Genomic DNA, 22025 nt, shown 5'->3' on the forward strand with positions numbered 1-22025 from the left:
GGATCTCTCTGTTTCCCCACCTTCCACTCCCCCACTGGTTGGTGGGTGATCCCTTCCTCCTGTTTACACCCCCCTTATAATATGTTGCAATCCTCTGCTTTTCATTAACTGTTCCCCTGAGGTGAGGAGCTCCCTGGAGTTCCACAATAAACCTTGGATTATAACCTGAACCAAGAGCCTGCCTTTTCTCTCCACAGGACGTCGCCGCATCTCCACTGCCCCAGGATGGGTGGCTGTCCTAGCCGCTCCCCAAACCTCGTGAAGGAACAGGGCAGTGTCCCCCACAGCCCCCCATGCTAGCTGGTCAGGCAAGCCAAAGTGGGCTTCTGGTGGGCACGGCAGCAGTGAAAGACGAAAGAAAAAGAAATAGAAAATTAGGGAGATGCCGAATAAAAATATGAGAAGCACAGGAAAGGGGTTACTACCACCATGGCTCCAGCCCTAGTTTCTCTGTCAGGTGTGACCCCAGGCAGCCAGACCAGCAAGGTGGGGCAGGAGAAGCCTCATAGGAGCAGCCAGGACAGCAAGCGACAGCAATGACAGCAAAGACTCCTGACATTTTGTAGACACTGTGCCATATTGGGCACTTGTTTATTTAGGGGTGTCTTGCTTTAAGGAGAGATGGTGGCAATGGCACATGCACCACGAGCACCCTCAGGACAATGGCATGTCCAACACATCCCTCATGAACTCTCCCACAATCTCTGCTCCCTTGAGGAATCCCTGAGGTCCATCATGTGTCCAGCTCTGCTGGACAGCTGAACAAACTATCCAGAGCTGGGGAAGAATGCTGCGAACAGCACCAGCACCAGCTCCCTTGGAACAGGAGGAGCACCTGTAGCTGATGCTGAGTCAGTGCAATGTCCTGATGAGTGGTTTGGCAGCAGAGCCTTGACTCTGTACCATGCAGGAGATATCCCCTTGTCTGGTTTTGTTTTGTTTGCTTTTTGCTCTTGCTGTTGACACTGAGCTGCTTGTGGCTGAGGCTGAGACATCCCTCCTACCTGGTCAGCAACAGGCCCTATCCAGAACTGGGTATAAAATATGAGAAAAGCAGCTGGGAACAGCAATGCATGGAATCCTACAGCTCAGGAGATCTTATGCCAGAGCCTGCCTGTGCCTTGTGCTTTTCAGCACTTCCTTTTCTGTGCACAAAAAAGTGATTTTTTTTCTTCTTTTTTTTTGCCTCAGAACTCTTGAGAAGCAAACCTTCTGCTGTGACTACCATGAGTGCAGCTGTTAAGTTCATTACTGGGAAACAGAAAGTAAGGCCAGAGTAGCAGATCAGCTGGGAGCTGGTCAATCCCTGCAAAGGGCTTGTTTATGATATGGGAACACCATGTTTCAGGATGGCCATGAAGGATAAAGAAAAGGGGGCGTAACAAGAAAAAAAAAAAAAAAAGAAAAACCCAACCAACTAACCAATTTAAAATTTTAAACTTATTTTTAGGTAACTTTTGATATATAATTTCATAAATACACAGTCAATGACACACTTGTGTGAACTCTGCCTGGGTCCCTTTACCTTCCTGTCCTTCATCATGTGAATTTATTACACTATTTACTTTTATCCATCACTGAATCTTGCAGAGATTGGGAAACGAAACTTATATAGAGACAGCAGTAAAGTCACACACATATTTTAGAAGTTTAGCCCTTAGCACAACTAAGGCACACCCTGACACTTTCCAGCAGTACAAGATGACCTCTACCTGGCAATAGGCTCTTTAGGCTCAGGGTGCCCCTTCCTGAAGTCTTTTCTTAGCACAGTGGTCCAATTACTCAATGAGTTAATTGCTGAGTGGAACCAAACTCCAAATCATGTGAAACTGGTGCTGTAATAAACGGATAATGCGATGTTGGCTCTCGCGAGCGTTAAACGCATAAGGTTAAAAGAAGTTCTCTTGAGATCTGGTGGTTTTATATATGAGTTTTGTAATGTTGAAAGTTGATCTCTGACCACTGGCAAAGCCGAAGTGAGAGGCGTGATGAAGGAGGAGTTGGGGTGGAAGAGTGCCATGTGCACGAGTGTGGGAAGGGTCGGTTTACTAGGGGGTTGGTGTGGCAATAGCATATATAAGGATTGTTCCTGTGGGAATCTTAAAAATCAGAGGGTTTTGGGAAAGCTGCAAAAGGCAGGCCTCAGAGAGAGCAGAACTGAGGTTAGAGCTGAGCAGAAGCCATAAGATTTGTCAGCAGAAAAATTATATAAGAAGTAGAAAAGTAAGGACAAATAGAACAATGGTCTGTGTAGTAATGCTTGTCTAGAATAACTCCCTAAGTTACAGAAACGTATATCTAGCGACATATTAGAAAGCTCTAAGCTTAATAATGGAGCTCTGTGCATTGTGTTTCAAAGCTTACAAACAGGTACAGTATTTGAAATAAACAAGCATTGTTTTAACAAAAGGTACATGTGCTTATAGTGGTTGGATGGAACTACTGTCAGTATGTCAATGCTTTTGCTTTCTGTGACTGGCCAAAAAACTTTTGAAGTAAGTTGTAACATTAAGTTCATTGTCTGATACCGGGGGTGTGAGCTGCTGGCATCTTCCCATTGTCATAACCATGTAATGAGACTTATGCTGGAAAATAAAACAGAAAAAAAGCTCGAGACATGTTCCTCAGCAGTCTCAGTTTGCAAACCCTCCATTTGTTTCAATCTCCCTGATACCCCACAAAATGACTCCTGGGAGAGGCATGATGGTGGGTGCCACATGGCAAGTGGCAATCCCTGCAAAGGGCTTGCCCCCTCTTGTCCTTCTTGTCCCCAGAATCCCTTTCACCTGTCCACCAACCCCTTCCTGTCCTCTGACCCCTTCCCAAAACCTCCCCTTTCCCATGCCCCTCCTCCTTCGCCAACCCTACCCAAGTCCCCCCAAGTTCCACCTCCCAGTCCTGCCCATTCATGAAACTGTCAATCTAGAGTCCCCTCCCAGTGCTCCGCCTGCTCCCACCCCCTCCTGACCTCCGGTTCCCATGCCTCGACTTCCGGTTCCCACGCCTGTGGTTCTGGGAGAGGGGGGCCTGAAGACCAGAACTAGGAACAGGGTGCCATTCTTTCTGCCGTACCAGTTGTTTATAACTGGGGTAGGGGAGGGCAAACCCAAGCTAAATGGGATCTCTTCTCCTACCAGACCACAAAAGAATTGTGCAAAGTGCAAAAGGAATTTGGGAGAGAAAGCAAGTATTTTCATGGGCTCTTTAAAGCCACTCTGTAAATGTCCTGACTCCCTACAACCTTCAACAGTTATTCTCTTGCCTTATGTCCCCCACAGAATTCCTTCTGCAGGAGGCGTCATGGAAGAAGGAGTTGCGGAGTCTCCTCTCAGCGCTTTGGCACAACCCTAACACGGCAGTTGACGCCAACAATCTGGCTATATCAATTGATCATCTCTCTGACGAGGGAGAATGGAGTGAAGGGTCAAAGCAGGCAAATGAAATCCCGGTTGCAGTTTTACAGGAAAGAAAAAAGGCAGCAGCAAAGGCATTCCTTACATTACATCCTGTAATGGGATGCCCCCACTGAAAGCTATTCTATACACAGCAATCTTCTAAGACTTTTCTTAGGTTTGTAGAAAGACTGTGCAGGGCAGTTGAGCTACAGGTGCAAAGAAGGAGGTGAGGCAAGAAGTGCTCATGGAGATAACCATGGCAAATGCAAATGATAAATGCAAAGTGGTGATCATGAGCCTTCCCCTCGACCCACCTCCAATTCTGCAAGCTATGCAGAAGAGGTCTGTGCAAGGAAATTCTCCGTGCTATCAACAGACTACGACATCAAATCTAAGCCGCCAAGGATGGTTGCCACAGCAAAGACACCTGGACCACCAACACCTTCCAACCAACAACAGAGCACCCAGAGACTTCAGAAAAGACTGACTGCACCAAATATGCCTTGCTACCTTTGCAGGCAAACAGACACTGGGCATCCCGTTGCCCTTTGAAATAGCAATTTATAGAATTTAAGAACAATGTCTCAAGGGAGCAAAAGTCTCCACAAATTAACCAGTTTCCACAGCAACAAGGAGAACAATCATAAGACTAGAAGGAGAGTGTGGGCCCTCCCCACATACTGACAGAAATGGGGTGGGCTGATCAGCTAAAAAAAAGGGAGGAGGGGGAGAAAAAATCAAATTATAATGACCTACCAGTCTTTCCTAACCAAACACCGGATTCGACCACAAGCAATCTGTTTTATGATATAGGAAAACACATTCTGACAACTAAAAATCTTCATGATCCTTTCAGGTTGCAATTGACAGAACCGCTTCCTCTGAAGGACACTGACTGGCATTTCGTCTCAGTAAACAGTGAGGAACCAGGCACTTGGCACAGGACTAACAGTAAGTATGTCATCCTTGGGGACACCAAACATACACCACAAGAGATCAAGATCCTTCCTGGTCTTGTAACGTCAGACCTTGGACGGCTTGTTCTCTGGCTGCACTGCATCCACCCATCCCTTTTTCTGCCAAAAGAGCAAATAATAGCCCAAGCCATCCCAGTGCTGGTGCCACCATGCGACCCAGAGCAGACAGCTTGAACTAGAAGTAACAGTCTGCTGCACACAAGTAATGGGAGAAGAAAAGCCAAAAATACGGTGTGGTGTTCATCAAGGTGGAGAGTACAAATACCTCAAAGGACTTTTAGACATGGGGGAAGATGTGATGATCATTCCCTCTAGGGAGTGGCCGTCACACTGGGAGTTGCAAAGCGTGGCTGGACATATTCAGGGCATAGGGAGCATGCAATTGGCCAAACAGTCAAAGGGCATTGTACAAATTGAGGTGCCAGACAATTGGCATCTTTGCATCCGTTTGTTTTAGATTACACGGAACCCTTATGGGGAGGAGACCTGATGGCTCAGTGTGGGGGTCACAATTGACATACCGGAAACCCCCCAGGTTTTTCAGGCAGCAGCCACTGAAAAGCACCCTACCCAAAAACTGAATTGGAAAACAGGTTCACCAGTCTGAGTAGAGCAGTGGCTGCTCAGTAAAGAAAAACTAAAGGTGCTTGAGGAGCTCATGGAGGAACAGCTCGCCAAAGGAAACATCGTGGAGACCATGAGTCCATGGAACTCATCTGTCTTTGTGATCAAAAAACCAAATAAAGACAAGTAGTGATTCTCCACAACCTTCGCCAATTAAATAATGTTATTGAAGACATGGGCTCTCTCCAGTCTTTAATGTTATTGAAGATATGGGCTCTTTCCATCGATAGGGATGCTGTCCCCATTGATGCTCCCCCAAAATTGGAATCTGGCGGTTATTTCTTTCAAATTCCCCTGCATCCTGACAATGCCTCATGCTTTGCCTTCTCAGTTCCTACCATTAACCAAGAAGCCCCAAGGAAGAAGTACCACTGGAAAGTACTCCTCCAAGGAACTAAAAATAGCCCTGTGATCTGCCAGTGGTATGTCTCTTCCTTATTGTCCCCAGTGCATGCAGCCATGAGAGAGACCATCATCCTGAATTATACAGATGATGTGCTTGTGTGTGCCCCGAGTGATGACATGCTTGTCCACACACTTGACCTGACAACTGATTCATTGGTTGCTGCAGGGTTCAAGCTCGAAGAGGAGAAAATTCAAAAGATGCCACCTTGGAAGTACCTGGGTCTGGAAATCGGCAAGTGGACCACTGTGCCGCAAAAATTGGTAATTAAAAACAACATCAAAACCTCGGTGGATGTCCACCAACTGTGTGGGTCCTTGAACTGGGTAAGACCTTGGCTGGATATTTCCACCTAAAACCTGGCTCCCCTTTTCAATTTATTGAAAGTGGGAGAGGACCTAAGTTCTCCTAGGTTCCTTACTCAGGAGGCGAGGGCAGCACTGGAGAAGGTACAGGAAATCATGTCCACATGTCCACATGTCCATCTGCCATTCAGATTTATTGTTCTGGGTAAATTGCCACACCTCCATGGTGTAATTTCCCAATGGGAAGCCAAGAACAAAATAAAAAAGGACCAGGACCAGAGGTATTCCTCAGCCACAACAGCTTGAATGATAAAGCCACAGGAGCTGGTGGCACAGTTGATCTGAAAAGCGAGAACTCAGATCAGGGAGTTGGCAGGGTGCAATTTTGACTGCATTCACGTGCCAATTGGATTACAATCAGGCCAACTATCAAAAGCAATGTTAGAATACCTGCTTCAAGAGAATGAAGCCTTGCAGTTGCACTGGATAAATACACAGGTCAAATTTACATTCATCGGCTGGCCCACAAATTCTTCAATTTGGAAGTTCAATTTACTCTATCTCTAAAGAGCATTCAGAGCAAAACACCTCTAAAGGCACTGACAATTTTCACAGACACTTCCAGGACATCCCACAAGTTAGTAGTGACTTCAAAGGATCCTCAGACTCAGCAGTGGGAGGCAGATATCGCCAAGGTAGAAGGGTCACCTCAAGTAGCTGAGTTGGTCGCAGTCATCAGGGCCTTTGAGAGGTAATCTGAACCACTTAATTTGGTCACTGATTCAGCGTATGTAGCAGGTGTGGTATCCAGGGCTGAAAATGCAGTTCTGCAAGAGGTGTCTAACATTCTTCTTTTTGAGTTGCTCTCAAAGCTAGTAACTCTAGTCTCCCACTGAGAGCAACCTTTTTATGTGATGCACATCAGATCGCACATGGACCTGCCAGGGTTTATCGCAGAGGGCAACAGGAGAGCTGACACCCTTGCTGTGCCAGTAGAAATGGCCTCATTCCGAATGTGTTTGAACAGGCAAAAATCAGCCACCAGCTCTTCCATCAGAATGCGCCAGGCGTAGTTTGCCAGTTCCATCTAACACGCAAACAAGCCTGGGCCATTGTGGCAACATGTCCATCATGTCAGCAACACGCACTTCCCTCCTTCAGTGCAGGAGCTAACCCCAGAGGGTTACAAAGCTGTGAGATGTGACAAATGGATGTAATGCATGTGTCATCCTTTGGCAGGCTAAAGTACATACATGTATCTGTGGACACCTTCTCTGGCACCATCTACGCTTCGGCCCATGCAGGGGAGAAAGCCATTGATACATGAAAACATCTTGTGCAGGCTTTCTCCATGTTGGGCACCCCCAAGATAATCAAAACCGACAACGGGCCCACGTATAAGTCCATGGAATTCCGGGATTTCCTGCAGCAATGGGGAGTAGAACATAAGACAGGCATCCCCTATTCCCCGACAGGCCAAGCCATTGTGGAAAGGACCCACCAAAACCTGAAATGGGTCCTACAACAACAAGTCATCAAGATAGAACAACCCTAGGTCTGGTTGTCGAGAGCTTTGTTTACACTCAATTTTTAAAACTGCACATAAGAAAACTTGAACCCACCAATCATTCATCACTTCACAGAAAACTGTCAACTGCAGCTGAAAGTGAGACCACCAGTTCTTGTTAAAGATCCAGAAACATGGGAATGTCATCACCTGGAGGTGTGGATACACTTGTGTATCCACCCCCTCCAGCTTGAAATGGGTACCTTCAAAATGGGTCAAGCCCTCTGTCCCAAAGGTGTCATACAAAAAAAGTGGTCCCAAAGGTAGCAGATGCCTGATGGAGAAACAAGCAGCGCCAAACTCTCTCCCTTTAAGTTATATCTTTTTAAATCCATTTCTAATGTCTTCTTCCTTTCTTTGAGTTTCTTTCAGTTATGTTGGCCCAAACCCCAGTCTCTTTGAAAAGCTTCCAAACCTTTGAAATCCCATTAACCTAGCCCAGCTCATCCTGCTGTTTTGCATCAGCCAGCTAAGCAAGCCATGGATCATTCCTCAGCCCCAGAGTAATGTGTGGACCACACTTGCCAGAGCCTTTAACCAAGATCACATCTGTTTGTCCACAGCGGTGACCAACCTGCCTTGTGGGGATACCCTTTAAACCAAGTGAGTTTCCATCTTCCCTAATTGGTTCCCAAATCCAAACTAACCAACTCCGACCACCCCAGAGACCCATACATTCCTTTATGGTACACAAGGTCAAAGTCCCAGTTGCTAACCCCCTAATCCTTTGGAAGGATTGGGTCCAGAAATTAACAGTATCAAAAAATGAACCCCAAGAATTTGGTATTTTAGGTTCTTCCAAGGCTTCCTTCTGTGTTCATTTTGGACTTGAACCCAGCTCTCAAATCAAGCTGTTTACAGTAGTTAAACAATTCAAAGAAGTTTACACAGCAAAGAAATGGTGTAACACGATTGCCCACATGAAGATGGCCTCTACCCTAGATTATGAGCCTCTGGCTTTCCCAAGGGTGTGTTTTTAATTTTTAATTAAAAATTAATTTAATTTTTAATACCCACAGCCTGGGCAGACAATCCCTCTTGCCTGCTCAGAGGTCCTTGTACTCTAGGCCAGCTGAGCTTGTTTGCACCCAACAACACTAATATGGATTGGCAGAAAAAGAACAATTCCCAAGAACTGACTCTTCAAAAGAGAAGCCTGAAAGAATTAGACCCAAATTGTGACTCTGAAATTGTTCATTGATTAAAACCAAAAGGCTTAGTCTTAGTCTTTTTGCCTTGGTTGTCTGCACCAAAGGCTCTAGGTAAATTGGAGCACCTAGAGTGCTGGGTTGTGAAACAAGCCAACCTTACATCAGCCGTGCTTGCCAATCTCCTATCAGATGAAGAAATAACAAGGCAAGCGACCTTGCAAAACAGAGCTGCAACTGACTTTCTCCTTCTTTTGCACAGCCACCGCTGTGAAGAATTTCAAGGACTTTGTTGTTTGAATCTATCTTCAAAAGCTGAGGATGTCCATAAATCCATCAACAAGATGAGAGACATGATAAAGAATATTAAGAAAGAGACCACAGACTGGATGAGCTGCATTTTTGAAGGATGGGGACTCTCGAGCTGGACGGGATCAATTTTAAAGACTGGACTTCTGATCTTGTTTATTATCGTTACTGTTTTAATTGCCTTTAGCATCATTAAGCAGATGTTATCAAAGCTAATTGTCAGTTTAGTCTCCTCCTCAGAGGTCAACCATGTAGTGGTCCCTACAACCCTGAAGAACAATCCTGGACCTCCACAGCTCCAATCCATTAATCCTGGTTTGGAGACACCTATCCTAATTCTGAATACTCCCCCCAAGCAGAGTCCTCTTCCTTTTAAAAACAAAAAGGGGAAAACATTTTGTTGCGTTATTTGGCTCGTTCCTTTTTCTCCCCCATTTGTAGTTGCACCCTAAGCTACCTCCCTTTCACCAGTGTCAATCCTATCCTCACTCCTCCCATTCTGCTGGAAAATTCCCTGTCAGTCCTCTAATCCCCTCCCTGGTACCTTGTCCGTCACTTGGCTCTCCGTCCCCCTCTCTGGAAACTTCCATAAAGGGCGTTGAGTGATTGCTCAAGGACCAGGGATCCCTCTCACTAATTTCCCTGAAAGGTTGTCCTAGATAGCAGTTATTTCCCTGTTCACTTCCCTTTGATCCCTTATTGGTGGATGGCTGAACCCCTCCCTTGTTACCACCCCTAAATAAAAGCTGCTGCTCCTACTGTCTTGGGGGCTCTCCAGAGTTGTAGCCCCTGAGGCTGGGTGCTCCTCGTGGCTTTTAATAAAGCTTTGGATTAAGTACCCTCTGAATTGCCTACTTCCTTCCTTCATTGTCATTGGCCGTGTCCTCCCAAGGAAAGGGCTCACACCCTTAGCCGCCCCTCTGCACTCCCGAGCACAGAGGAGTGTCCTCTGCAGCCTGCAACATCGGAGCTGGCAGGGAGACACCGAGTGGCTGCTCGGTAGACGCTGTGACACCTGGCCAGTGATAGTTGCGGGTGTGCGCAGTGTGACTCTTGCCTGTGGCTAAGCACCCTTTTATCTTATTTTGTCCCTTGCTGTAGATTAATATTTTTTTTTTAATTTTAAAAAGTGATGATCGTTTCTCAGAAGTGCAAATTAAGGTGAGGCCCAAGCTGCCCCTTTTCCTCACACACATACACCAAACCAACAATCCTTCCAGTCTCTCACACTTGCACAGATCTGACCAGTCTTTCACTCCTGACTCCTCTGGAAGCATCACCCCAGAGCTCTTCCAGAAGCTGTTTGATGGTCATGACTGAGGGAATTTTTCCTGCAGCTCTGGAAAGGGCTCTGGGGCCCTCAGCCAATGATGGAGGTTGTTAAAAGGAAACGAGCCCAGCAACCTTATTAAAGGGTGAGCCTGTTTATTATGAACAGAGAACAACTGGAAACGAAGCCCCAGAATAAGTCCAGGACCTGCATGACAAGTCAGAAAAATAAACTGTGTACCACACAGGGTTGGTACTTGGACCTGGAGTTCTGCAGGAGTACCCAGGTGCTGGGCTCCTGGACGTTTTAAAGTCTCTTGAGCCACTGGATTAGTGTGTTATTTAATGCTCACACTGATTGGTCTCTTTTCTAGCTGCTGGTTGGTCCATACTGGGGTGCAGTCCTGACCAATTATTTCAGAATATGTTGATCTCATTGCATGGGTCATTCCCCAGTCACAGTCTAGGTGGTTGTCATCACTTCTTCTGCTTCGTGAGGCAGTATTCTAGGAGGTTTCCTCCATTAATTCTACTAGGGTCTTATTACCCCCATCTAAATGCCACACCCCCACGCACCGGTACATTTAACTTAACAACTCAGTATCTCACAACTCGTTACATTAGTGATACATAACAATTCATTATAGTACTTACATTATTAACAATTTTTAACTCCACCTACGAAAGCTAACTTACGTATAAGAACTCTCCCCTTTAAATCTTTGAGCAGGCTTCAGCCTGCGTCAAAATGTTTTATTAGACAGGTTTTGTACGTTCCATAAAATTTTCTCAATTTCTAGTATTTCTCATAGGTCTTTCTGAAGTTTCTGGGTCTTTTCCTCATTTATTCTCTCACGCTATCATGATCTTTTCAATTTTCTCATCACTTAGCTTTTCTAGAGAATTCTGAACAATGTTAGTGATCATATGGATTAAGCAAGGTGTTACACAAGGGAGAAAAATAACACCTATCAGTACACCTCTTCCAACAAGTAAAAATTTTTTCTACCACCCTCCTTCCAGAAGGTTGTCCCACTAATTAGCTTTTAAGAGAGAAGTCTACTTTTGTACAGGTACGTGCGCCAACTTTCTGATTCTAGTAGTGATGTTTTTAATGAGTTGCTCATGATCATCAATTTCAATACAATATTTGGATGAATTAAATTTCTTACAGACCCCTTCTTCTTCTGCTAGTAAGTAATCTAGGGCTAGTTGATTCTGATAAATAGCTGTCCTCTTTGGCAATTTTGGGCGGAGAATAAATCTAAGACTTGGGCTGTTTCATTAATTATTATTTCCAATACAGCTTGTGACCGGATGATTCAATTTAACATATAAATGGGAATTCTGTAACCCTATAAGCTATCTTGGGCCCGGTAGCAAGGCCACATGTATCAATTATTTTTTTTGGAGGCCACTCCTCCCCACTTTTGGGTTCTACTAATTAAATCTGATTTTTTACATTCTAATTCATTATATAGAAGTACTCCTAAATGTTGACTCTTATCTCTTGGGAGTAGGAAGGAGAAGGGCCCGATAATACCTAAGGTGCAACTTCCCACCCAATCTTTGGGTAACATTACATAAGCCATTTTCCCACAGAGCCAAAATAGTTCTTTTGGGGCCCTCCAAAATCTCTGCTGCTGCTCTCTGTGGCCTCTGCCCACCGCTGCCGGCCCCGCCACATTCCCGCCAGCCTCAGGCACAGCCGGGCTCACACGGGAATCAGTCCATGGAAAAGTCACGCCCACACCCTGGACAGGAAACCTGCACTGGGCACAGGCTCAGGGGGCTTGTGGCATCCACTGAGCTGTGGCGTGTTGCTGTCTGGTTGGTGGCTTCAGACAAAGCTCCCACCAGGGTCTCCATGGCTGCGGCTGCTTGGCACATGTCATGGTTGGACACTGGCACAATGCCAGCGTCCCCATGAAAATGCACCTTCCTTAAATAAATGCTGTGAGATGTTATCAGGAACAGAGCAGAGCAGGCCCAAGCTTAATAACGAAGGAAAAAAACTTTATTAAACTACTACTAATACAGAAAACACATGAACTAAATCCAGGATGAAGACCTTTTAAACCACCCCTCCTCCTCCCAATTCCAAAAACACCCAGCATGAAACATCACCCGGGATTCCTGATCCAATTACCACCCTTCAGATAATCAATACTCAAACTATCAAGGGAGAGAGAGAAGTCTCTCTTGTACCACAGACCCCCCAGGAAACACAGCTGCCCCCCTGTGTTTCCATGTCACACATGGCAACCGCCCGGAAAAAAATCTGCCAGTGTGACACTCTCCATTCCATGTCACAGTGCTCTCACCACCGTGCATGGACAGACTGCTCATAGGGTTCCTTTAAGGATGCTTTGCCACAGACCCAAAGATACAACAGTTCAGTTTCTCATCCTGGGACTACAGTCCCCCCCATTTTCCCCTGGGGCCGAGGGGTCCAAACAGGACTCATCTTCTTCCCGAAGACAGAGGGTATCACCATTCCCTCTTCAGCTTTCTTCGTTTCTCGCCATTCTTGTGCTGTTCGAAGCTGAAACAGGTCTCCCTGGGTCACCACTGCATCCCCCTAAAATGCAGTCTCCATTGCAGGAGATTTTGGTTCAGTCCATGGCTAACAAGAAAAGTCCAGCCAAAAGCTACTTCATCATCTCTTCCCACCTAAATATTTCTTCTTCTAACATCTCAGTTCCCGGACTATCTCTCTTCCACTACAAATCAAGGAGGAGTAATACTTTTAAAAAGCCCTCATTTCCTGGAAAGGGTTAAATGTTCAGACTCCCTGGACGGCTGATATCTCGGTCCGGTGTTCCGCCTCCCACGCTGGACATCATCCCCCCTTCTCCTTCTCCTCTGCCGGCAAATCTCCAGGTGCCGCCAGGCTCTCTGTCTCTTTCCCTCTTGGGGGCGGGGGGGGGGGGGAGGCAAAGGCATCTCCACTTCTCTCCACCCTTCCGTCCACAGGAACTGGCTGGTTTCCAGACCCTCAGCCCCTCGGCCTACCTGGGCAAGGCCGCGTGGCTTCCCCTCCCCCACCCAGCCCGTAGCTGGGCAGGGGAGCGTCTGCACTCTCTGACGACCGGAACCAAAAAAGAGAGTTCTCCTGGGAGTTCTTGCTTTTAACCCCCTGTGTTCTCAGAGGCGTGTCCATACTTTCAGTGGTCACTCCAGGTGCCAATATCCAAACCTGACCACTGATTGGTTTGACCCAACTTCCTGGAAAAAATTCACTTCCATGTCAAACCACGACAGCACAGCAGGCTGAGCTCAGCAAGCCCAGACAAAAGCCACTCTGAGACCGAGCTTGCCCCAATATAAACACTGGGTGTCTTGAAGTCACAGTGCATCCTCTGGTGACATCGGAGTCATCCAGTGAGGTCATCCCATTGTGCCAACTGTGACCCCCATGCTCATCTCACAATCTGTGAGTTACAAGAAATTCCTTGCTTCCTCAGTCTTTGCCCTGCAGTACGTAGACTGAAAGAGATACAAAAGACTGAGAAGTCTCCAGCTGCCTGACCAAAAAACTGGGCAATGTTGACACTGAGAACAGTTGTCCTGATGGCAGGTCTGCATAACAAATGGACAATATTCCTGCAGTCTATTGGCTTCTTGACATGGAGATTCTGTAAAACAACTACCACAGGCAGTCACACTGAATCATTCCCTCAGAACATTCTGTGTGAATGCTCTTGGAACCCATGCCATTAGTCAAATGTTGGCATTTCACAGCTGAGTTACATAGTATGTGCAAATTCTTTATTTTCTTTGTCCTGAGGCTTGCAAGTATTTGCTGGTCCTTTTTTTTACAAGGCACCACATATTTTATACAGTTTCTTTATGTGTTTTAGAAATGCAACAGAGTTCTATCATTTCTCTCTTTGACTTGGAGCAACTAAATAAATATAACAAGTTCTGATTTTTTTTTGTTTGCTTTTTCCACGATGGTTTAATCCTCTCACGTTGTTGAAACCCTATTGTATTCCTTTATAATTTTACGGTAACTTTGCCATAATCTTAAGCTGTCCAATTTCTAAGAATGATCAACAGTCCAGTGCAGTATTTCTGACTCCTACCAGGCAGAGCTGTTGCACAGACACGTCTGCTGGCTATGAAAACTTCACTAAGAAGTTGTGTGTGCAGAGCTAGAATTGTTTTTACAATGTATACATTACTTCTCGTGGTCTGAAAATGAAATTTATCCACTCTGTACTCTCTCTAAGAAACAATTTTTGCAACACTTGTGAATAATAATTAGTATTAAGTCAATAACTAATATTAGGCTAATTGCAAACATAGCTTAGTAACAGCAATGAACCCTCTCTTTGTTTTCCTTCATTTTAAACTAAAGAAATTTCTGGACCCCAAATTATGCTCCAGTTACAACTCATATTTGTCAGTGCATTTGATTAAAAATTTAGATCTCAGCAGTGCCTATTCCCCTGAGTTTCACATGAATCTAATATCTTCTATTGTGATAAAAAAGAAGCAGTTGTTGTGAGTCATGTTTCTTGTGTCTGTTGTGAATGCCAAGAAAATGCAATCTTTGCTCTTCTGACACAGCTCTCTCTGTTCATGATGTGGGACAGCGCGAGTGCTGATGTGCAGGAGTTCCTGCTGATGGAAGGGACAGGGATGAGGATGCAGCAGGCACAGTGCCAGGCTGCAGAGGGATGAGCTCTGACAGTGGCACTGAAGGAGAAGAGTTTCCAGGCAGGACAGAAAATGCCTCTTTGTTTGATGTCTTCTTTCAGTGCTGCTCAGAATGTAGTCTGGAGCAAGCTGGGAACACCAGAGCACGGAGCCCTTTCCAGGCAGGGCTGTGTCAGCAGAAGGGGCAGAGGGAGCCCAGCAGGGATGAGACACAAACCAGCAGGGGACTGAGGAGCCCCTGTGGTGGCAGTGAGCAGCTCTGGGCTCTGATCACTGCTCATGGCATTTTCTTATTGAGCCATCTCTGAGGTCTTCTGTTGTGTTCTGTATTTCTAAGTGCCTGCCTTCTTGGTGTTGGTTGTCTCCTACACCTTTATTTCTCCAAATTACTGGAAGTTTTAAGTTACACTGGACAGGAAATGTTGTGGAAAAAAGTAATTTTATATGAATGCAGTTCCCTTAAGATAATTCTAAATTTTAAGAAATGTTTAACTATGAATAAGCCTGAAATGAGGGGATTTTTTTGGGAAAGCGGGAGTGTTCTTCCCAGGAATGTACCATTCCTATGCTTTAACTCAGGTCAGGTGAGGAACTATCCAAAGGCTGGAACCACTTGAGTGTTACTCCCAGAATCATGTGTGCTGCCAAGAATGAACTTCTCATATCTAATGAGCAATCTCATATCTAAGTGTGCAGAGTTGGTGCAATCCCCAACACTCAGAAGGCGTTGATTTGCCCTTTGTTTGCTGCTGGGTGCTTCAGCCAAATTCTACAACTCTCAGACATGAGGCTGTAGCTGGATGAGGATGGATTTCTTCTCCAAAGAAACAAGGGACAGGAGGAGAGGAAATGTGCTCAAGGTGCAGCAGGTGAGGTTTGGGTTCACCTGGAGGGCAGTCAGGAGTGGTGAGCACTGGAAGATCCAGCTCCAGTCCCCATCCATGTCCCTTTCAGGGATGGCTTTAGGGTGTCTGCAGCCTGGATCCAGAGCATCCTGGGGGGCTCCTGTGGCTGGCTTTGCACTCAGGGTGAGGATGCCCAGGAGCCGCTGAGGCTGGCAGTGGGGACCAAGGCTGGGGCTTGTGGGCCGGGACGTGTGGCTCTGGGGCTGTGACATGCCAGGGCATGGGTCACAGTGGCAGCTGTGAGCAGGGGCACAGCCAGATTGCTAGCTGAGTGACATGGTCCTGCTGGCTGTGACATCACAGAGGACAGGTCATGCTGGCACCTGTGTCCAGGGGCAGCACGGGGCAGTTGGATTCTGGCAGCCAGTGAGTGCACACGCAGGGGGAATGCTGGGCTGGATGGGGGCTGGGAAAGATGCCCTGGGGGTTTAAGGCCAGAATGACAGCTGGGACCCTCAGGGCAGGGCACTGTCCTCAGGGCTGGGGCAAGAGGGGCTTGGGCCTGTCAGCGTGGCAGGTGCCCAGAGAGGCTCTGGGGACATTCCAGGTGCCACCAGCCCCCTGCTCCCTCCCAGCCAGATGTGCTGAGACCCCTTCCTCCCACCAGGCCATGTCTCCAACAGTGGCTTTCATCCTGGCCCTGTTAGCCACCCCCGCTGGGCTGAAGGTGAACATAAGAATTGATAAGGGTGAAGTTAAACGGATGCTGGAGCGTGAGGAATATTTGCACCAGGAGATGATTCGGCTCCTGCAGGATATTGAGGGGAACAGTGGCATCATGGAAGCCCTGCTCTGCTCTGCACTGGAAAAGCAGTGGCTTCTTTGGGTCAGTGCAGCAGCCCTGGTTCTGGTTCTTGCTATGGGCTGCTGTCTGGTCAGGAGAAGAAAGCGTGGCTCTGCCAGCAGGACGTGGCAGGAGGGATCCAGCATGGAGGAGGTCAGTGAGCATAAGAAGATCGAGGGTGCAGGCAGGGCTGGCAGCACTTTGGCTGTGCCCAGCCCATCACCAATGGGCACATCCAGGATAAGGCTGGAGCGGGCTGTGAGCAGCCTGATCTAGTTGAGAATGTCCCTGCTCGTTGCTGTGGGGTCACACTGGACGGTCCTTAAAGGTCACTCCCAAGCTCTGCTGTTCTCTGGTTCTGCAGCAGGGCCTGCCCAGCGCGAAGGTGCTGCAGGAGCTGGTGGAGGAACTCCTTGGTGTCTGCCGAGTGCTCTCCCGGAGGAACTTCATGCCGGAGCTGCACCCAGCCACTGGGACGGACACTGGCCCTGCAGCCTGCAGCGTCCAGGAGAGCAGCAGCACCTACCGCACACTGGTCGTCCTGCGGCCACCGCCCGGCCACTCCTTCAGCCCGGAGAGCACGAAGTGGCTGCCAGCCCGGCGCATCCGTGTGGCGCTGGAGTGCCTGTGCTCCGGGGATCAGCTGCTGGGGCACACGTGCTTTCTCCACGCCTCTGGTGGCCAGCTGCCCAGGGATCAGGAGTGGTACCTGATGGATACCCTCTGCACGGGCTCCTACTTGGACCCAGAGAAAGTCACCTGCTGGGTGCAAACGTTGGTGGCGTCGGCCTGGCTGCTCCTGCCGCACTCGCGCCACTGCCGGCTCACGGCGCTGCCCTCCGGCAAATCCTGCAGCTTCCGGCTGAGCGGCGCCTCTGGCCGGCACTGCAGCATCGAGATGGCTCTGGCCGTGCAGCGAGGCAGCTCAGGTGCCTACCTGAGCCTTGAGTAGGCAGCAGCCAGCTCTGCCAGCAGCACCGGCTGGGCCAGAGAGCTGCCACCTCTCTTTACGAAATTCCTCCCAAGCTTTTCAATAAATGGGATAATATTTTAGTCCTGTAATGATCTCTTTTTGTTTTTGTTTTAATAAACTGGAGAATTTGTGGCAACTTTTGCAAACAGGTGGAAGAATTTGTAATTTTTTTTAGACTAGACTCTATCACTATCTTTTAACTCTTTTAACTCGCATGGCTGAGGGAGTTTTTGTTGCAGCTCTGGAAAGGGCTCTGGGGGCCATTGTCTGAGGATGGGGATCAGGGTTCAGGGAAAAGAAGCAAAGGGCTCAAGGCGAAGGCAGAGCAAGCAGAGCTGCCACAGCGCGGCACAGAAAGAGCCTCATCTCCTTCTCATTAGCCTACGCTGTGTGCACCGCTGTTTGTGGTGCAGGTGGCTCCTCTTACTGCGGGGCTCCAGGTTGTCAGGGCCAGGGGCCCTCCTTTTTTGGAAGCATTGGAGCCTCATAGGCGAGCGGCTCCTGCCGCAGCCAGATGGGGAGGGGCTGTGGCTGCGGCCCTGGGCACGGCGAGCTGCTGCCGTGGCCGGCTGCTGCTGCGTCTCCCTGTGGGTATGGACACGGCTGAGGGCTGTCCGGGAGCCGCAGCAGGGCCAGCTGCTTTCTGTGTGTCCACAGCATGGCCAGCCAGGCTGCTGCTCTCTGCAGCCTCTGCCCACCACCTGCCACGTGAATCTGTGCGGTGCTGGGGATCCCTGTGCCCCGGGGAGCAGCTGCTGGGGCACACGTGCTTTGTCCACACCTCTGGTGCCAGCTGTTACTGCGTACTAGCTGGTTTGTGATAAGGCAAATTAACATGCCCCTGTCTTGACTCACTGCGGTGTGCCTCGAAGCTTGGGGTGCAGGTCCAGGTGGAGCTGCCACAGGTGCCCAGATCTTGGTGGTAGCAAATATTCGAAGAAGAGCTTTTAAGGCTGAAGTGGAGCAGGGTTCTGTGGAGACCCTGGGAGCATCCCTTGGGTGGGGGAGACACAAGAAGCTTCCCTCAGAAAGCTGTTAAGACCCCATTGGCTCCTTCCCCTGTTCCTGTGTCCCTGAGCCTCTCCCTCCCTATTCCCTGATTGGCCCTTATCTTTGTACTGCCCCAAGACCAGGGTCACCCTCGGCCCCTTGGAAGAGAATAACCAGGACCCTCCACATGTGTATGCCTGGAGACTCTGAACATCTCACCACGTGGCTGAATTAAACATCTGTGGATACCATGCAAAGGCCCTTTTTGCTTCTTTACCCTGGACTTTACTACCAGAAATTCAGGCTGCAACAGGGTTCCATGTGGGGCTAGGCCATGACAAGTAGGAAGGCCGTTGTTGTGGTTCATATTTATTTTTATTAGTTTGCTGTTAAATGTTTCATTCTGTTATCCCCCCACATTTTCCCCAGGGTGGTTCATCCCTGAGTAGTACCTTTAGTCATTCCCCAGCCTCTGTTCCAGTTGCTTCCCTGCCTGTCTAGGTAACCCAGCTCCTTTTTCTTGAACCTGAACCTTCCATGCCACTCTCCCTGTGGGCCAATCCCTGATTGTGACCCACCCTTGGAACTCCACTAAAGCATGACACCCCCTTTGGCCCATGTGACCTGCCCTCTACCTCCCTCCTACCCTGACTGGCTTTAGACTGTTGATGTAACTCCCTCACTCCTCCCCTTGCTACTCCCTATTAGTTGCTCTTTTGTGTCCACCCTCTGATTTGTTAGTGTATTTAATACTGTGCACACTGGTGCTCAGGCTGCTGTTGTCCTGCACCCTTCACCTGGAATAAACCCTTCCCTGTGGAACCTCAGAACAGAGAGCATTCTCCTTTCTCCTTTGCCCAGTCCCTGTCGCCGCCTGACATCTTGCATCATACAGCAAGCAGCACTTCAGGTTCAGCTGCAGACAGAATGCAGTCCCCACCTGTTCCCAACTCCTGGCACAGCACCAGAGTGTCCTGTGAGCTAGCCTGGGTTCTGGTGGGCTGTGTCAGGCTGCTGTGGTATGCCTCGAAGCCTAGGGTGTGGGCCTGGGTGGAGCAGCTACAGGTGCAGAGATCTTGGTGGTTGTAGCACATATTCAAACGAGAGCTTTGAAGGCTGAAGTGGAGCAGGGTTCCACATGGGGCTAGGCTGTGGCAAGTAGGACGGCGGCTGCAGTGCCCCTCGAAGCCTGGGGTGTGGCCCTGGGTGGAGTCGCTGCAGACAGCTACCCAGGGATCAGGATTGGTACCTGCTGGACACCCCGTGCACATCCTTTGATGCAGAGAAAGTTACCTGCTGGGTGCAAACGTTGGTGGCGTCGGCCTGGCTGCTCCTGCCGCACTCGCGCCACTGCTGGCTCATGGCGCTGCCCTCCGGCAAATCCTGCAGCTGAGCGGCGCCTCTGGCCGGCACTGCAGCATCGAGATGGCTCTGGCCGTGTAGCAAGGCAGCTCAGGTGCCTACCTGAGCCTTTGTTACAGTGCTCTCAGGCTATACTTTCCTCCCTTTTGGGGACCCCTGTGACTGGAATCAGATAAACAGGGTCCCTTCCTTCCTGCTCCCCTGGGGTTGGTGGAGAGCCAGAAAGCCCTCCGTGTCCAGAGCCTAGATAAGGCCATGACCCTTCCTGTTCGGTCTCTGTTTTCCCCTCCATCTCATGGATTAAACAAGCTTGGAGAACCACATCGGGAATTGGAGCCTCTTTTGTATCTGTGCCCATCTCCTGATGTGCCTTCCCTCAAGGCCCTGTAGATCTGGGCTGGCCTGGTGATTCGGGGGTGAGAGGGTAGGCTCATCAAGCCTTGAGTAGGCAGCAGCTGGCCCTGCCAGCAGCACTGTGTGGGCCAGAGAGCTGCCACCTCTCAGACTGGCTGCCACGATGCCTCTGTTGCTGAGGTGACAGCACTGCAGACAGAAATGAGTTGAGGAAGGTGAAGTCAACCAGTCCTCATGGGAGGTTTTTTTGTGTTCTGATAGGATTCTTTAGTTGATTTATTATGAACTCCGAAAAATGTAGCCAGATCATAATACTTCTAAGACCACCCAAGGCAGAGCTGGGAAGGTTAGCATTATTTCAAATATGTCAAAGGTTTTTTTGAGAAAAATTGCAATCCATAGGCATTTTCCTATGTCACTTTTTAATTGTTAAAAATTGAAATAAAGTTATTTGACTAATATTTGGTCTCCCAACAGTCACTTGTGATGAAAATACAGACAAGTCAGAAACATTAGTAAATTGTCAATACAAGCAATTACAGTGGCAATTAAAAATTTCATTGGTTCCCCACATTTCCCCAAATTTCTTGGGTTCCCCACATTTCATTGGCTCCATTTCAACTCTAAGAAGGTTTCTGTAAAAAGAAAAGAGAAAATTTGCCTCTCTACAGACCTGTTATTAAAAGGAAAGAAAACCCTCTTGTATCTATCCCAAAGGTAACAGAGCCTAAGTGGAAAATGATCATCACATGTCGATTTCAAACTGCTGGCAGCTGCCACGTTCCCAAACTCGTTCTTCTGATCTTCAGCAAGGGAAATAGGGGTGTTCCTACAAAAATTCCTGGGCAAAACCAAGCCGTGTGACTTCGTCAACTTGGGGTCTTTTGGGCAGGGTTCAAACTTGTATTGCATGAAGTGCTTGATGCACTGCTCTTGTTGCTTCCCCCAACTTAATAACTACTGTTACACTAATTGCAAGCAGAACTTGGCACCAGAAGAGAACCTCCTCTTTGTTTTCCTTCTGAGGTAGAACAAAATAAATTTGAAGAGAAATAATCCCTGAAAATTTGTGCCTCTTCAGCTCCAAGTTAATCCATAACAATTCTAACTAACAGAGAACAACAGACTATAATCTTTTCCAGAAGCTCTTCCATGGCTGAGGGAGCTTTTCCTGCAGCTTCTTGCACCTTCTCACAGATGCCACCCCCATTGCCCTGCTGCTACCAAAACCAGCTCATGCAAACTCAATACAGGTATTACTCAAAGAAAGAAAAGAAGAAAAACTCCTGCAGTGTTCCTCAGCACCCCACTGGGATACACACATCACTGCCAGAACTCAGGTATATGCACTAAACCCCACAATCTCTTCAAAGACTCCAGCAGATTTTGGAATAAGTCTTCAGCAGAGAGACTGAAATCTGAGGAATATGTTATTCTGAAATTTTCATCGCCGTTCTGGAAATAATTTAAACAGCTTTACATCTGATTTATTCCTCATAAAGAATCCCATTGGTGACACAGGATAATCCTTCAAATGTAAAATTTTCATATCTGCAGGTTATTTTCTACAGTGTAGGTGGTAAATACATTTGATGGGAAATGGGTCCATCAAGTTAAAGCAGCTTCATTTCCGTCCCAAACCTCTAATCCAAAAAGTGCTGCAGTTTTGTAAATGTTTCCATTAGGATCAAGATATTGGAATTTTAAGTAACTTTCTTTGTGGATAATTTTGACCTGATGCTTTTTCCAATTTGAGGTAATAACCACTCCAAAAATTGCCCTCTCCTTTTCTTCAGGAAAAAAAAAAAAGCTACTGCACCATCACTGGAATTTTAAATGACTGCTGCTAAATATTTAGAGGGGTTCACAGCAGTGTCATTGCATTATTCTTTGCCTTCAAAGTGCCTGAAAATTTGCACATCACCATGTAATGAGAACACTTGTTCTTTTTATTTCTATTCTTTACATCTGCTGCAAAGTCTCACCTTTTACAAG

The 22025-nt window shown here is 47.7% G+C and overlaps 1 protein-coding gene and 1 long non-coding RNA gene across 2 annotated transcripts; one reads left to right on the plus strand and one right to left on the minus strand.

Annotated features, from left to right (window-relative positions):
- Window positions 1–15895: 15895 nt before the first annotated feature.
- Window positions 15896–17404, plus strand: LOC128821594 (inositol 1,4,5-trisphosphate receptor-interacting protein-like 1). Its single transcript, XM_054002785.1, has 3 exons — window positions 15896–15933; window positions 16175–16504; window positions 16716–17404. Exons 2-3 carry the CDS (start codon window positions 16178–16180, stop codon window positions 17301–17303), a joined length of 915 nt encoding a protein of 304 aa, XP_053858760.1. The 5' UTR covers window positions 15896–15933; window positions 16175–16177; the 3' UTR covers window positions 17304–17404.
- Window positions 17405–17829: 425 nt separating this feature from the next.
- On the minus strand, window positions 17830–19122 carry LOC128821603 (uncharacterized). The gene is made up of 3 exons (XR_008441161.1): window positions 18767–19122; window positions 18180–18318; window positions 17830–17909 (listed from the first exon to the last, which is right to left on the minus strand). It is a non-coding gene; the product is annotated as an uncharacterized LOC128821603 (long non-coding RNA).
- Between the last annotated feature and the right edge of the window lie 2903 nt (window positions 19123–22025).

This window comes from Vidua macroura, chromosome Z (assembly GCF_024509145.1).
Source record: "Vidua macroura isolate BioBank_ID:100142 chromosome Z, ASM2450914v1, whole genome shotgun sequence".
Classification (NCBI taxonomy): Eukaryota; Metazoa; Chordata; class Aves; order Passeriformes; family Viduidae; genus Vidua; species Vidua macroura.

Bases quoted from the DNA above. Each gene is read 5' to 3' on its own strand.
- LOC128821594 (XM_054002785.1), top strand. From the start codon at position 16,178: ATGTCTCCAACAGTGGCTTTCATCCTGGCCCTGTTAGCCACCCCCGCT. The intron at 16,505-16,715 runs GTCAGTGAGCAT...CTGGTTCTGCAG, and splicing joins AGGGATCCAGCATGGAGGAG to CAGGGCCTGCCCAGCGCGAA.